The 17,500-nt window shown below is 44.0% G+C and overlaps 1 protein-coding gene across 5 annotated transcripts in view; it reads left to right on the top strand.

Annotated features, from left to right (window-relative positions):
* Positions 1–17,500, top strand: part of ptprua (protein tyrosine phosphatase receptor type Ua) — a 430,978-nt gene that overhangs the window by 170,464 nt on the left and 243,014 nt on the right. For all 5 annotated transcript variants that reach the window (XM_037540130.1, XM_037540149.1, XM_037540134.1 and 2 more), the window contains exon 3: positions 15,521–15,792. In XM_037540130.1, coding sequence (XP_037396027.1) covers positions 15,521–15,792 — 272 coding nt within the window. The remainder of the gene's footprint in view (positions 1–15,520; positions 15,793–17,500) is intronic.

The raw sequence follows: 17,500 nt of genomic DNA, 5'->3' as shown, positions 1-17,500 counted from the left end.
TGATGCAGAATGTGCTTTATATGGTTCTACGTAGAACCTTTTTTGAAAACGGTTCTGTGTAGCACCAAAAAGGGTTCTTCTATTGTTGTGATGTCGAACTTGTAACAGCAGAAGAATACTTTGGTGTCTTTTTCAAAAAGGTTCTATATAAAACCATATGCAGCACGTTCGGCATCAATCCGAAGAACCGTTTCACTGTGCAAAGAACCCTTTAAGCATACTGATGTTTCTTTGAGTGTTTGTTTCTATATAGAACCATTGGCTTTACTTAAGAACCCTTGAAGAACCGTCTTTTTAAAGAGTGTATACCAACATTTGTGCGCTTTTGGCCAAACTACATAGTTTAACTTATTATTAACATACAATTTTTACTAAATTTTTTATTACTACTAATAAAATAATTTAAAAATAATATTTTTATTGAAATAAATAATTAAAAAACATCTAAAGTGGCTTAAGCAAAAATTTAGTGTGTTCTCAGTAGAGGAGGTGTTAACTTCTTTTCACTGAGAAAACCAACAAAACATGGAATTTGAGAGAGAGAGAGAGAGAGAGAGAGAGAGAGAGAGAGAGAGAAATGAGAGGATAGAGAAAGAGAGAGAGCAAGAGAAGAGAGAGAAAGAAATGAGAGTATAGAGGAAGAGAGAAAGAGAAATGAGAGGATAGAGAAAGAGAGAGAGAGAAATGAGAGGAAAGAGAAAGAGAGAGAGAGAAATGAGAGGAAAGAGAAAGAGAGAGAGAAATGAGAGGAAAGAGAAAGAGAGAGAGAGAAATGAGAGGATAGAGAAAGAGAGAGAGAGAAATGAGAGGATAGAGAAAGAGAGAGAGAGAGCAAGAGAAGAGAGAGAGAAAGAAATGAGAGGATAGAGAGAGAGAGAGAAATGAGAGCAAAGAGAAAGAGAGAGAGAGAAATAAGAGGATAGAGAAAGAGAGAGCAAGAGAAGAGAGAGAAAGAAATGAGAGTGTAGAGGAAGAGAGAAAGAGAAATGAGAGGATAGAGAAAGAGAGAGAGAGAAATAAGAGGATAGAGAAAGAGAGAGCAAGAGAAGAGAGAGAAAGAAATGAGAGTGTAGAGGAAGAGAGAAAGAGAAATGAGAGGATAGAGAAAGAGAGAGAGAGAAATGAGAGGAAAGAGAGAGAGAGAGAGAAATGAGAGGATAGAGAAAGAGAGAGAGAGCAAGAGAAGAGAGAGAGAAAGAAATGAGAGGATAGAGAGAGAGAGAGAGAGAAATGAGAGGATAGAGAAAGAGAGAGAGAAAGAAATGAGAGGATAGAGAGAGAGAGAGAGAGAGAAATGAGAGGATAGAGAAAGAGAGAGAGAGCAAGAGAAAGAGAGAGAGAGAGAGAGAGAGAGAAAGAAATGAGAGGATAGAGAGAGAGAGAGAGAGAGAAATGAGAGGATAGAGAAAGAGAGAGAGAGCAAGAGAAAGAGAGAGAGAGAGAGAGAGAGAGAGAGAGAGAGAGAGAGAGAGAGAAATGAGAGGATAGAGAAAGAGAGAGAGAGCAAGAGAAAGAGAGAGAGAGAGAGAGAGAGAGAAATGAGAGGATAGAGAGAGAGAGAGAGAAATGAGAGGAAAGAGAAGAGAAATAAACGTAATGCTCATTTAAACCGTTTACAGCTCACTGCACTGATCTGTGATGATGTACCAGGGAAATCATTTTGAAATCAGATGAATCTTTTTGAATCAGCCTGTATTTCTTTAAGAAAGCAAACAAACAAACAAAAAAACGATAACATTTAGGGCTGTTGTTGATGATTGACCAGTAACCTGAGAAAAATGCTTAAAATGACCATCGCCGTGCTGGGAAGAAGAACTGACCGAGAACTTGAGAGGACTGATTCACTGATTTCCTGTATAGTCTGTACGTACTGATGCCACGCTCTGCCTGATGTCCTCTGATAGATCCGAGCAGTCACGCCACAGGACTAATAGGCTCATTAATACTCTCAGGGACCGTGGTGGCACTGCAGGACTTAGATTCTCAATTTGTTTGTATGCAGTCTGCAGGCTATGCAGTACCACAGATCTTCTCAGGAATTCTGAACACAGTCACACCACAGGACTAATAGTCTCAACGATACTCTCAGAGCCTCTGATCGCGGTGACACCATATGACGAATATTCTCAGTTAATTTGTATGTGGTCAGTAGCTTACAGATATCTCAACACTAATGCCCTCACTGATACTCTCAGGAGATCTGAGGAGTCACACCACAGGACTAAAATTCTCCCTGGTATTCTGTTCATGGTGATACCACAGGACTAATATTTTTCATTCATTTGTATGCAGTCCATAGCCTACATAGTACCATAGTATCACAACACTAACACTCTCTGATACTCTAAGAAGTTCTGACACATAGGAAACACCACAGTAACACATAGTAACACCACAGGACTTAATGCTCTCTGGGCTTCTGATTGTGGTGATACCACAGGACTAATTTTTAAATTCGTTTGTATGTGATCCATAGCCCCACAGATATCACAACACTAATACCCTCCCTTATACTCCCAAGAGTTCTTAAACACAGTCACACCACAGGACGGAATGCCTCACAATAGTCTCTGGGCTTCTGACCACTAGGATAGGGCAAGAGTAATATTTCCATTTAGTTGGTATGCGGCCTGTACTCTACATAGTACCACAGATATCACGACACTAATACTCTCCCTGATTTTCTCAGGGGTTCTGGAACATAGTCACACCACAGGACTGATTGTCTCACTATTAGTCTCTGGGTTTCTGATCATGGTGATATGACAAAACTAATATTTTCAATACAATTGGTTTGTATGCCGTCCGTACCACAGATATCACAACACTAATACCCTCCCTTATTCAAATTCAGATTCAGACTCCTTTATTGATCCCAGGGGGAAATTGCAGTTGTTACAGTTGCAGCCACTTATGTAAAAATAAACACTTTACTAATAATTTAAGACAATATAGAGAAATTTACAGTATGTACGCAGGATTTAAGTACTTATGAATATAATAAGGTGGCGGTGATTGTGATAGTAATATGAAACATCTGGTATAAAGCAGTTACAATTATTTAAATTATTTAAATTAAGTTAGTGTCTCTGAGTTTTTGCACACACAGTTGTTATTATTGCACATATGAACTGTTTGGTATTGAGTTTGTGAATCACACACTGGGGGCGGAGTTATAGAGTTTGATGGCCACAGGTAAGAATGACCTCCTGTGGCGCTCTGTGGTCATTTTGGTAGAGTGAGTCTACTCCCAAGAGTTCTTAAACACAGTCACACCACAGGACTATTCGTCTCACAAATAGCCTCTGGGTTTAATATTACTAATATTTTTACTAATATTTTTAATTTGTTCGTATGCGGTCCGTAGTCTACGTGATACCATGTACATCACAACGCTAAACACCCTCCCTGATAGTCTCAGGAGTTCTGACACACAGTCACACCACAGGACTAATCGTCTCCCTAATACTCCCAGGTCTGCTCTGCACACTGACACCGCACCGCTAATGCCTTCTGGTCTTGTGTGGTGGGTCCGTCTGGGTTGAGCCTCATTGCGCGGCCTCCCCCGGCGAGCCCCCATTTAAGCCCTGCCGCTCGGGGACGTGGCTGCCGTTGTTTGTTGGTTTCGGTGCCGTATTTATGAGCAGCTGGCGTTGCTTTGCGCATTTCCCCAGACGCTCAGCCCGAGCACCACGTCCCTTTGTAAACAGCAGCATTTGCACGGGCCCTTGGATCCAATAAAGGCCGAGCAGAGCCGCAGAGCCGCAACGACACGCCACAGATCGGGGAGAACAGAAAGAAAAGGAGAGAGAGGTACAGAGAAATGGACTGAGTGTATAAAAGAAAGGGGAAACGGAGGAGAGGCAGCAGAGCTGAACTTTTTTTTTTTTTGGGCTTCAGTTTATTTCTTTCTTTCTTTTTCTCCCCGATTCCCGTCGACCCACAGATGCCCTTCAACTACCAAATGAGGTAAGCTCATTTAGTTCAGGGCAAAGGCATAAATAAACAAAACCCGCTGAAATGGCGGAACAAAGCGAGCGTCCCGTTTTAAACGGCGGGGCGTCCTTCTGTGAGTCTCCGTTGGAGGGAGAGAGAGCGAGAAAATGAGAATAGACTGACATGCATATATTAATCAAGGCCGATTTGACACGCGAGCTGGTGCAATTACTGGAGGAAAGGCTGCCAGACTGCTCACCAGCATCCATAAAAGAAGGAAAAAGCATTGATTCAAAACATCGATTAAAATGCATCTCGGCGCTCTTGACCCCGCCGCCGGGCGTTTGAAAGGTAGCCGGTGAAGGTGAGCGCAGAGACCCGTCCGTCTGCTAATGACAGAGGAGCTGAAATAAAGGTTTAAGGAGAAAATAAGGAGATAAAGCTGGGCTGCTCGTACTTTTCCATCCGTTTTTTCGCTCCCTCGCTCTGCTGTGAGCACGATAAAGTCGTGTGTTGTGACTGCAGCTCTCTCTCTTTGTGGTGTGATAGGAAGTCATGGCGGCGGGGTTGGTCCTAATCTCCTAATGCATGTTCCCCCGTCCTTGGCGGGGCACGGCGGAAATAGATGGGGCCTTATCAGCCTTTATGGATTTATGGGGAATATTTCTGCACCAAGTATTTTTAGCTGAGTTGTCCTGGCTTGGGTGCTCTTCATCATTCGTTCAGTCTCTCTCTCTCTCTCTCTCTCTCGCTCCCTCTCTCTGTCTCTTCACAGTGGTTTTCTCTCTTATTCTCTTTCATTCATCAGGAACATATGGAAGTCTTTCCCGTCAGGATCGAACAGCCGTATTATTAATGATCTCCGCGCTGCCGTAATCTCTTTGACCCGCTCCCTCTGATATATCATCGGAATGGATCAGCCCCGGCGCCCGGTGTTGACTGGCGGACATCCTTATTAACCTTGACCGCCAGCAGTTTTCAGCAGGATTGTATATTCATCTGTATAAATACGCAGTATCAGCTAAAAGTTTGGGATTGGATGTAAAGCTCTGGTAGCAAGTTCTTTTAAGGTACCCCAAGTTCTAGGTATTAACCGAATAAGTGTGAGGTACAAACATCGTAGTGGTCTTTAATAAGCAGAGTGTTTCTATATAGAACCATTTGTTTGCTTAAATGGTTCTTTGCATGGTAAAATCGTTGTATATGTAAAAAAAAAAAAGTTGTATATGGTTCTATATAGAACCCTAGCACCAAAAAGGGTTCTGCTATGGCGACAATGTCAAACTTGCATGCAATAGACGAATCGTTTGATGCTGCATTTTTAAAAGGTTCTGTATGAAACCATATACAACACATTATCCGTCAGTCTGAAGAACCATTTCCTAATGCAAGGAACCATCACGCATGCAAATGAAGAACCATCTGTTTTATAAGTGTAGGTTAAGTCCAAGCCAGTTTAACTAAATCATTCTGAAATGCTCTGAAGGTTCTAGATACATATATATCATATCATACATATATGGGGATAAATGTAACATCATATCATTTTTTTTTTAAATCGTGTTTTTTTTACTAGGGCGGCTCAGTGGGTGGTGCTGTCACCTCACAGCAAGAAGGGTCTGGGTTCGATTCCCGGCCATCGTTCAGTGTTACCATGGCAACAGCGCGTAACAGACGTTAAAGCCTGTAAACGGTGGAAAAGCAGCTCATCTCACCCTTTTCTCCTCCGTCTGGCTCTAATAATGAAGCTGAGAGCTGATCAGAGTTAATGATCTTCTCAGCGAAGCTCGTTCTGCTCGTTAGTTTGTGCTGATGATGCAGTGATTCAGTCACGTGACGTCACTGAGTAGGAGGAGCTCATGAGGGTCAGTTCAGGAGCCGGTTCATCACATTAATGACGGATTAGAGTCACTGACCTAAACGAGGGTGAACCGTCGAGTCAGAGAGGTCGGATTTGAGCGATAGGGCTTGTAATGTGAACGCAGTTTAAAAGGCTAGAAAAGGAAATTTGTCTCTAGGTCAAATCTAAATAGTGGGTTTGGTTAAAACCTGTAAAGAACTGAATGCAACACATTTCAGTCCTGCTGGAAAAGCATCCCCAGTGGCTCCTCATCAAGCTGCTTGAGAGACACCAGCTGCATCAAGGCGTCTCTGAAGAAGCTAAATTAGAAGATAACTTTAATGTCTTCATAATTCTATACCTGGTAGTTCAGTTTTTATGTCTTCACTGGAAAAACACTGTAGGTGAACCAGTTCACCAGTTTTTTTTGTTCAGTCTGTTATGTTGTCTCAAGCAGCATCATCAGCCTGGTTTCTCTCAGTTCCACATGGAACTTCTTGTGCAGAAGTAATGCAGAACTTACCGAGGCCTGGCTGACTGAGACTTGAGATGATCTCATGGAGTTCTTGCTGTTAATTAGTTGCATCCTCTTCAGTATCTAAGCAGGTTCTCCATGTTCTCTTGGACTGTACTGTAACAGTACGTAGAGTTAGTCTTTTGGACTACTAATGTTAATGTGCATGTGCAGACTGAGCTCTGCTCTTCTCTACTCTTCTCTTCTCTTCTCATCTCTTCTCTTCTATTCTCAGCTTTCCTCACTACTATTCTTCCCTTCTCTTCTCTTCTCTTCTCTTCTCAGCTTTCCTCACTACTATTCTTCTCAGCTTTCCTCACTACTATTCTTCCCTTCTCTTCTCTTCTCTTCTCTTCTCTTCTCTTCACAGCTTTCCTCACTACTATTCTTCCCTTCTCTTCTCTTTTCTTCTCTTCTCAGCTTTCCTCACTACTATTCTTCCCTTCTCTTTTCTTCTCTTCTCAGCTTTCCTCACTACTATTCTTCTCAGCTTTCCTCACTACTATTCTTCCCTTCTCTTCTCTTCTCTTCTCTTCTCTTCTCAGCTTTCCTCACTACTATTCTTCCCTTCTCTTCTCTTCTCTTCTCTTCTCTTCTCTTCTCTTCTCTTCTCTTCTCTTCTCAGCTTTCCTCACTACTATTCTTCCCTTCTCTTCTCTTTTCTTCTATTCTCAGCTTTCCTCACTACTATTCTTCCCTTCTCTTCTCTTTTCTTCTCTTCTCAGCTTTCCTCACTACTATTCTTCCCTTCTCTTCTCTTTTCTTCTCTTCTCAGCTTTCCTCACTACTATTCTTCTCAGCTTTCCTCACTACTATTCTTCCCTTCTCTTCTCTTCTCTTCTCTTCTATTCTCAGCTTTCCTCACTACTATTCTTCCCTTCTCTTCTCTTCTATTCTCAGCTTTCCTCACTACTATTCTTCCCTTCTCTTTTCTTCTCTTCTCAGCTTTCCTCACTACTATTCTTCCCTTCTCTTTTCTTCTCTTCTCAGCTTTCCTCACTACTATTCTTCTCAGCTTTCCTCACTACTATTCTTCCCTTCTCTTCTCTTCTCTTCTCTTCTCTTCTATTCTCAGCTTTCCTCACTACTATTCTTCCCTTCTCTTCTCTTCTATTCTCAGCTTTCCTCACTACTATTCTTCCCTTCTCTTTTCTTCTCTTCTCAGCTTTCCTCACTACTATTCTTCCCTTCTCTTTTCTTCTCTTCTCAGCTTTCCTCACTACTATTCTTCTCAGCTTTCCTCACTACTATTCTTCCCTTCTCTTCTCTTCTCTTCTCTTCTATTCTCAGCTTTCCTCACTACTATTCTTCCCTTCTCTTCTCTTTTCTTCTCTTCTCAGCTTTCCTCACTACTATTCTTCCCTTCTCTTCTCTTCTCTTCTCTTCTCAGCTTTCCTCACTACTATTCTTCCCTTCTCTTTTCTTCTCTTCTCAGCTTTCCTCACTACTATTCTTCTCAGCTTTCCTCACTACTATTCTTCCCTTCTCTTCTCTTTTCTTCTCTTCTCAGCTTTCCTCACTACTATTCTTCTCAGCTTTCCTCACTACTATTCTTCCCTTCTCTTCTCTTCTCTTCTCTTCTCTTCTCTTCTCTTCTCTTCTATTCTCAGCTTTCCTCACTACTATTCTTCCCTTCTCTTTTCTTCTCTTCTCAGCTTTCCTCACTACTATTCTTCCCTTCTCTTTTCTTCTCTTCTCAGCTTTCCTCACTACTATTCTTCCCTTCTCTTTTCTTCTCTTCTCAGCTTTCCTCACTACTATTCTTCTCAGCTTTCCTCACTACTATTCTTCCCTTCTCTTCTCTTCTCTTCTCTTCTCTTCTCTTCTCTTCTCTTCTCTTCTCTTCTCTTCTCTTCTCTTCTATTCTCAGCTTTCCTCACTACTATTCTTCCCTTCTCTTCTCTTCTCTTCTCAGCTTTCCTCACTACTATTCTTCCCTTCTCTTCTATTCTCAGCTTTCCTCACTACTATTCTTCCCTTCTCTTCTATTCTCAGCTTTCCTCACTACTATTCTTCCCTTCTCTTCTCTTCTCAGCTTTCCTCACTACTTCTCTTTTCTTTTCTTCTCTTCTCTTTTCTTCTCTTCTCTTCTCTTCTTACTACTATTCTTCTCTTCTCTTGTCTTCTCTGATTCTGGTTAGTGACTCTGGAGCTCACACCCATCAATAGACAGTTGCAAGAGCCACAGGACCTGCAGGCCTGTGTGTGTGTGTGTGTGTGTGCATGTAGGAGTGTGCGTGTGTGTGTAGGAGGGAGGTGGGAAGATGGGAAGATGGGAGAGAGAAATCAATGTTTTCTGAGAAATGTACTTGGCTCCTCCAGGAGAGCCACTACCTCGTGTCTAATTTGAGCACTATGACTGGTCAGCGCTGTCTGAGCAGAACTCTGCTCGCTGCATGGTAGAAACACCTACGAAGTTCTGCTTCCAGGAATTCTGATGGTTTTTCTAGTGGTTTAGGATATTTGTATGAAATATTTCCAATCAAATATATATTTACAGATTACCAGTTTGATGGATAAAACTTTCTTTTGTACACTCTCAGAAAAAAGATACTTAACTGAGGCGGTTCCTTTCTTGTCAAGGCGGTGGATCCCTCAATGGTACGTCTTCATTACAGTCAGGGATCATAATAGTACCATAATCCATTGCAATTATATTTTTAAATTATATTCACACACACACACACACACACACACACACACACACACACACCTATTCTGTTATAAAGTGTGAAGTCATGAAAAGGTACATATATATAATATATCCTAAACTGCTAAAGGTTTTCACTCACCCATCCAGATCATTGAATTCAGGTGTTCCAGTCACTTCCATGGCCACAGGTGTATAAAGCCGAGCCCCTCGGCCTGCAGACTGCTTCTACAGACATTAGTGAAAGAATGGGTCGCTCTCAGGAGCTCAGTGAATTCCAGCGTGGTGCCGTGATCGGACGCCACCTGTGCAGCAAGTCCAGTCGTGAAATTTCCTCACTACTAAATATTCCACAGTCCACTGTCAGTGGGATTATAACAAAGTGGAAGCGATTGGGAACGTCAGCAGCTCAGCCATGAAGTGGTCGGCCACGATGGACGAGTCTGGGTTTGGCAGTTGCCAGGTGACGGTATTTGTCTGACTGCATTGTGCCGAGTGTAAAGTTTGGTGGAGGGGGGATCATGGTGTGGGGGTATTTTTCAGGAGTTGGGCTCGGCCCCTTAGTTCCAGTGAAAGGAACTCTTAAAGCTTCAGCACCAAGAGATTTTGGACAATTTCATGCTCCCAACTTTGTGGGAACAGTTTGGGGACGGCCCCTTCCTGTTCCAACATGACTGCGCACCAGTGCACAAAGCAGGTCAATAAAGACGTGGATGAGCCAGTTTGGTGTGGAAGAACTTGACTGGCCTGCACAGAGTCCTGACCTCAACCCCATAGAACACCTTTGGGATGAATTAGAGCGGAGACTGTGAGCCAGGCCTTCTCATCCAACATCAGTGTCTGACCTCACAGATGTGCTTCTGGAAGAACGGTCAGAAATTCCCATAAACACACTCCTAACCCTTGTGGAAAGCCTTCCCAGAAGAGTTGAAGCTGTTATAGCTGCAAAGGGTGGGCCGACATCATATTAAAGCCTATGGAGTAAGAATGGGATGTCACCCAAGTTCATATGTATGTGAAGCCAGACGAGCGAATACTTTTGGTAATATAGTGTATGCAGGTGTTTCCGATAAATTGGCCTCACAGCGTATAGGCATCATCTTTAAAGGGGATTTCCACAGATTTTTCAAGGTTAAAATATAAACAAAGTCAGAGGTGGTTTGGTGTGAAATGGTTCTGATGTCTTTACAGTGGTGGTGATGGGAACCAGGCGTCGCCATGACTACAACACAGATATAGACACTTTATTTACCATCCAGAACCACCAGAGAACCTACACGAGTCTTCTGAGTTTATATGGAGTGTTGATGACGGAGAATAGTGGAAAATCTGGACTAATCGGCTTTCAATGTCCTGCATTTATCTCTCCACCTTCAAACATGTTTTAAGCCCAAGATCTTCTCTAAACTCTCAGTGAAGTCATGATCATTTCATGGAGGAACTTTCTGTGAGGAGCGTTTAAAGGTGGATGTCTGGTTACTATTGATACTGTAGTGGACGGCTCTGAAGTTGTAAAATATGTGCCATTTTGATCGCCCAGCTGCTCCAATGCTTTGAATGCCAGCAGGGACTATTGAGCCATTCCAGCACTGCCCACAGAAGCCCTTTCCAGCCATGATCTGCATAAAGGCGGTCAGATTGATTTTTGATTTAAGTCACCTCTTTCATCCCTCCCTTTTGTGTTTCCCCTCTGCTGTTTTCTCTCCTTTGCCTTTATGGTGCAACTCTGAAGTGTTTTCCACTAGACTGATCATGCATGCTAACCAGACAGTTAACATACAGGCGCTGTGATGATGCCCTTTGCCTGTCCGCTCCTTGACGGGATTTTCCGTGGCGGTTCTTGGGCTGCATAAATGAGCTGGCCAGCGCGATTTTACCCCAAACTCACAAACTGTGTGTACATATCAAAAATTCAGGATGAAGGCCTGTTTCACTTCTCATTTCTTCCTCTTTAAGTGAAAAAAGTGATATGATTGATTTCAGATCAATGAGTAACACTATAGAAGCACAGAGGACATTACTCCAACCTTGACGTCCTTAAAGGCACACTATACGATTCTGGAGGATGAGTGTTGATATTTGAACTCAACAGCAGAACGATTGCCCTCCCTTCAGTGCTGCTTCAGGAGCAAAATACTCACCTACTGATTCTGTGGAACAGCAAAAATAAATGAATGATTTCCACCTGTCCAGCAGGAGCAGCCTCCTCATCCATTTTCATGCGTTTCAACTCTCAATGAAGCTTTTTCACCAGCGTCTTGCTTGAATTTTACTGTTCCGCCTTAAAAAGCTGCAGCTGTTAAAACTACATTCAGGTGCCCCAGCTTCTTGTTTGATTCTTTCCCGTTCCACCTTAAAAAGCTGCAGTAGTTAAGACTGCATTCAGGCACTTCAGCTTCATATTCGAATTTTCCCTTTCCACCTTAATAAGTTGCAGCAGTTAAGATTACATTCAGGCACCTTAGCTTCTTGTTCAAATTTTCTAGTTCCACCTTAAAAGGTTGCAGCAGTTAAGACTACATTCAGGCACCTTAGCTTCTTGTTTGAATTTTCCCTTTCCACCTTAAAAGGTGCAGCAGCTAGAACACGTACAGTTGCCTCAGCTTGTTGTTTGAATTGTCCCATCCCACCTTAAATGGTGAATGGAAAATTTAGCTAGATAGCCACCAAGACAGCATTGGGACTGGGCCTTCCATGCAAGTACCTACTGAACTGGTTTCTCCTAAATGAGTGGGTAGAAGCAATCAGCCAGTTACGTGATAGAAAGTAAGGTGTCGTCCCAGATATTAGTGGTAGCCAGTGCCAGCCTATCCACCCTCTGGCTGTGCCACTGCCCATTTCAGTGGCATTTTGTTGCAATAGGGATGAAAATTCAATTCAGTAGGTATCAAAATTCGACCGAGGACTCTTGCAGGAGTCTACGCAAAAAATAAACAAGTAAATGAATAAATTCTCTCCAAACACTGAGCTCAACCCGAGTCTACCTGCAGTGCTTTTCCCAGTAGCTGTCATCCCTTCTTCTTAAAGGAAAGCGCTGTTATTTTGCCCTTGGAACCTCGTGGACGCCTGTATATCTCCCCCTCTTACAGTTCGCTGTCGGAGAGAGTTTGTTTCCCAACATATTTACCTCCCAAACACACCCGACTCACTCCACACTGCTTTTCAGCTCACGCGTCAGGATGCAGGTCACCTTGGGAAACGCGCCTGCCATCCGCTTCGCTTCATAGCTGCCTTGCCGCCATATGTCTTCCTCCCCTCATGAATAATCTCGCGGTGCGGCCGACGGACTCTCGAGCTCAGAAGCGCTTCATAAATGTTCTACATTTGATTAGAAATGGCGTCTAAGCAGGCAAATCCCTCATGAAAGTTGCAACAGCTTGGACTCGGCGTTCGCCAATTCCCCGCCCACCAACGCTCAGGCCTCAATTTTTAAGGTTAAGAGATGCCACCTGTTCTCAGCTCCCCTTCATTTATCGCTTGACACACGGATCTCAGAGCATTGCCCTTCACTGTCTCCAGCTAAATTTAGGACAGGGCTTTCTGTAGTTTTGATGCACCTCATGCCTTTAATTCTGCTCCCAGGCACCGCCTGTTGAGTTAGATGTTGGTGTTATTTCCAGGTAGTGATCTGTCCTTTAGGGGGGTGTCAAACTGTGTTGAAAAGGAAAGAGATGGAGTGAAGAGTGGAGAGAGCCACAGAGACGGGTGGAGAGTAAAGGGTGGGTGATATGCTAAAAATCAGATACTTCACACAATAATTAAAGGGTTAAAAATCACCAGCCAAACCTTTTTATCAGCCTTCACTTTGAGATAATAATGAATTCTAATAACAATTTATGAATTGTTATACAGCAGGGAGTTCCGGCCACGCGAGCTGATTGGTTGAGAGGCGTTCTAACTGCTGTTATTTCATCATAACATCACAGGTTTTTCACAAGCACTGTATCACTCTACTGAGGCGCTGTTGCTAAGCAACGACTCTGACCGCTGTAGGAGACGCTCGAGCCATCTGAACGTTTTTACTTCTCACTTTGCCACAAACAGAAAACGGACGCTGTTAAGACCACATCTGACCGACAGCCGATTTGGTCCGACTCTGAAGACGAGACGACGCTAAATTCCGTCAGTGTTACTGCAGTGCAGAGAACGACCCACCACCCAAACAGTACCGGCTCTGTCGGGGTTTATGTAGTAATGCAGTGGCCACTGCAGCACTGCGTTAGATTGCACACGGTCACTCAGGTCACCTGGGCCCTGAATTCATCACAATAATGCCAACATATCATCACATCACCCACCTCCGGCGGAGAGACGGGCTAGAGGATGGATCCTCCCTAAGGCGGATGGATCTTAATCACTTTACCTGCCACTGAGACAGAGGGAAAGGTCAGCAGCAGCTGGACCAAAGCCTTTATAGGTGTGTGTGTGTCCACTTACCTTCCTGGCAGACATTAAAACTTTAATAACTATGTCAGTATGATTAATGAAGGAGAGCTGTGGCTGTCATTGCCGCACTGATTACACCTCTATAAACTACATTACCCACGCTGCCCTCTGCCCTGTTCCAACACCACAGCCATCTATTTACAGCCACTGAGTTCAGGACTTTGGCTTTCGTCAGGGAAAGGACAGTCCTTTGGCTCTGTCCGCTCGGAGCTGTGAGGAGGAATTATTTCTGACTTTAAGGGCCAATTTGACCTAAATTTGGATTGCTGTGCTACGTAGGATCCAGTTTTGTATCCCTCAGCCTCATCGGTTTGACAGTATTCAGGATTTTCAGGATGCCCAGCATGCATTAATTGGCGATCCCAGTGGTTTAAACCAATCCTTACTTCCTGAGCCGCCTTCAGAGGCCAATAAATACAGCTAGCTAGGATTAGTGATATAGTACCAGACCGGTCATTAAACTTCATCAAAGGAATAATTCAACCAGCTTCTAATTACCCACCACAAAGCACTTGTAGTCCTTCAAAATCTACCTCTACCTTCAAGATACATCATCAGAAGGGGGTCTTTAAACCGGAAAACGGGACTCTAGAGACTACTCCAGCACCTCCGTCGGAGGCGAGGTGCTTAGCTGAATTTGATCATTTTGGATAGACTTCCCCTTTAATATGAACTGAGCTTCCAGTTTATTATGTCTGTCCAACTTGGCCGTTTTATCAGAAACACCTACAACGCTGGTTTACTGACGCATGAAGTAGAGATGGGGGAGCCGATAATAAGCACCAGATAGTTCTTCAAGGGTTCTCTAGTAAAGGCACTGGTTCTGTATAGAGCCATGAGATCTAAATAAAACCATTTGCGTTCTTTTAAGGTTCTATGCATGGGGAAACTGTTCTTCAGACTGATGGAGAATGTGTTATAAATGGTTCTACATGGAATCGTTTTTTTAAAAAATGGTTCTCTACAGCACTAAAAGGGTTCTTCTATTGTTACGATGTTAGTCTTGTAACAGTACAAGAACCCTTAGGTCCATATAGAACCAAATGCAAATACACATTCTCCGTCAATATGAGGATTTTGGCATTTAAATTTATCCTTAGTGGAGTGATACACATCATGCAGGCGCTGTGCGGCAAAATAGTCCCTAAAGAAAACTTATTATTCCAGATTTTCCACTATTTTCCATCATCGACATTCCAGAAGACTCGTGTAGGTTCTCTGGTGGTTCTGGATGGTGAATAAAGTGTCTGTATCTGTGTTGTAGTCATGGCGACGCCTGGTTCCCATCACCACCACTGTAAAGAAGTTCCTGTTTAAAGGTGTTGCATTTATACAGTGTGGCCAATTTATCGGAAACCCCTATATATGTACCGTTTTGTAATCTGATGTTTTATAACAGAACCATATAATAGATGTGTGAGTCAGCGTAATTAAAAATATGGATTGTGGATTATGGTCTATCTGAAAGACTCTGTTTACGTCCCATTTGTTTAATTATGCAGGAACCGTTAAAGAAATGAGTGGAATTTCTCTCCAACTTGAGACAGAAATACAGAGTAATGCAGCCCCTGGAGACCATTTAGGTTTCTCTTTGAACCGTTTGAGCTTGAGTAACTTTGGTCAGAACTTTGTGCTTGTTGTCTATTCCTGTCTCTCTCGCGGTGGCAGGACGAGAGCGGGGTTCATTCTGCAGACGGAATATGTCAGAATGTGAATTTTCTGCCGGCTCAGTGGGCTTTGCGGACCCGAACCTGTCAAAAACACAGTCCTCGGAGATAAAGCGCTATCTCACCTTAGTACCGTCAGAGACGGGGAAGTTCAGGGCTGCCGTTTTGGGCTCGGCCCTGTGCCTATTAGGCCCTGTTTTAAAAAGAACCTCTGAGCTGTGGACGATGACTCTGTCTGCATCTTTACCTGAAGGAGAAACGAGAAGGGAAAGAAATATGAGGCGCGCTTTCACCGCGAGGCAGGACCCTTCTGGTTGCACACCGTCCGTCTTTGTCTGGCTCTGTCTTTCTGTTCCATAAGGGAACCCGCCAGTACTTGATATGCAAAGAGCCCTGCGCTGATTAATTATCCGCTGTACGGGCAGGAGCTGCTCAATCTGACCCTCTCTCTCTTTCTTTTTCTGCAGGCTCCTATATGCTGGTCAACTCTTCTCAGCACGGGTCGGGTCAGCGTGCTCAGCTGCTGCTGCGTCCGCTGAGCGAAAACGACACGCACTGCGTGCAGTTCAGCTACTTCCTATACAGCCGCGACGGCCACAGCCCCGGGGGGCTCAACGTGTACGTCCGGGTGAACGGCGGGCCGCAGGGCAATTCCGTGTGGAACATTTCTGGATCGAATGGCCAGGAGTGGCACCAGGTGGAGCTGGCCGTCAGCACCTTCTGGCCCAGCGAGTACCAGGTGAGGGAGATCGCACCCTCATGTACATTCACATACCACAATGTTAGGCCTTTAAACACTGTGTCCACTCACTGTCCACTCTGTTAGACACTCCTACCTTGTCGGTCCACCTTGTAGATGTAAAGTCAGAGACGACAGCTCATCTGCTGCTGCGCAGTTTGTGTTGGTCATCCTCTAGTCCTTCATCAGCAGCGCTGCTGTGTCTGATCCACTCAAACCAGCGCAACACACTCCAACACACCATCACCACGTCAGTGTTACTGCAGCGCTGAGAATGACCCACCACCCAAATAGCACCTGCTCTGTGAGGGTCCATGGGGGTCCTGACCACTGAAGAACAGGGTAACAGAGTATCAGAGAAACAGATGGACTACAGTCTGTAACTGTAGAACTACAGAGTGCAGCTATACAGTAAGTGGAGCTGATAAGGTGGACAGTGAGTGTAGAAACGAGGAGGTGGTCCTCATGTCGTGCATGTTTGGTGTCCAAATTTTTCTTCTTTAGTTTAGAAACGGCGCTACAAGCTCGTGATGCTGTGACTAGAACTAAGTGTGTCAGACCTCGTCCACGTCTTCATGAAGGTGCTGCCAACGTCACTTAACGTGAGCTGTAAATAAACATAAACTAAATGTGGAAGGGAAGCTGAACGCTGCCCGTATACAGTGTGTATATGGTGTCTATACATATATATCCCCAGTCTCACTGTAATGCAGAATGACTTCATCAAGTGGAAACATCTCACATCTAGTCAGTATGACTGATAGTTCTTATTACAGGACTGCAGAACTTATTTTGAGACATTTTGACTTTTTCTAAGTCATTTTCTCATTAAAGTGTCTTCCGCCTCCTTCTGTCTCCACTCGTTGTCCCTTGTATCAGCTCCACACACCATATGTAGTTCTACAGTTACAGACTGTAGTCCATCTGTTTCTCTGATACTCTGTTACCCTGTTCTTCAGTGGTCAGGACCCCCATGGACCCTCACAGAGCAGACCTCCATGAAGACCCCTGCCCCGTGTGGTCAGAAATGGAATAAAAGTGCTGATCTTGGTTCATCTGTGCCGTAGGAATCATCGTTTGTGGTGTCACCACTTCTGAGAGATTAAACATTGTGTTTTATGACCTGCGATGTCACTCAGCGCCCCGTGAACGTCCAAATCGCCCCAAAATGATGCCATTCGTTTGTGCTACAGAGTGGTTGGCATCACTCAGCCCCTGATCCCTGATCAGCAGCTAAACCAAATCTTCTCCGTTTGTGCCGTTAAAACAAATATGTGCGCTGTTTTATTTATCGGATTATAGATTAAAGAACATTTATGTATATAAGTGGTGCCACTCAGTCGCCACATCAATGTCCAAATTGCTCCAGTCGCTGCTGGACTGAGAATAGTCCACCAACCAAAAACACCCAGCGTCCTGTGGGCAGCGTCCTGTGACCGCTGATGAAGGACTAGAGGACGACCAACACAAACTGTGCAGCAGCAGATGAGCTGTCGTCTCTGACTTTACATCTACAAGGTGGACCGATGAGGTAGGAGAGTCTATTAGAGTGGACAGTGAGTGGACACAGTGTTTAAAAACTCCAGCAGCACTGCTGCGTCTGATCCACTCAGACCAGCACAACACACACTAACACACCACCACCACCACATCAGTGTTACTGCAGTGCTGAGAATGACCCACCACCCAAACAGTACCTGCTCTGTGA

Source organism: Pygocentrus nattereri, chromosome 1 (genome assembly GCF_015220715.1).
Source record: "Pygocentrus nattereri isolate fPygNat1 chromosome 1, fPygNat1.pri, whole genome shotgun sequence".
Lineage (NCBI taxonomy): Eukaryota > Metazoa > Chordata > Actinopteri > Characiformes > Serrasalmidae > Pygocentrus > Pygocentrus nattereri.
This window is presented reverse-complemented; position numbering and strand designations above follow the sequence as displayed.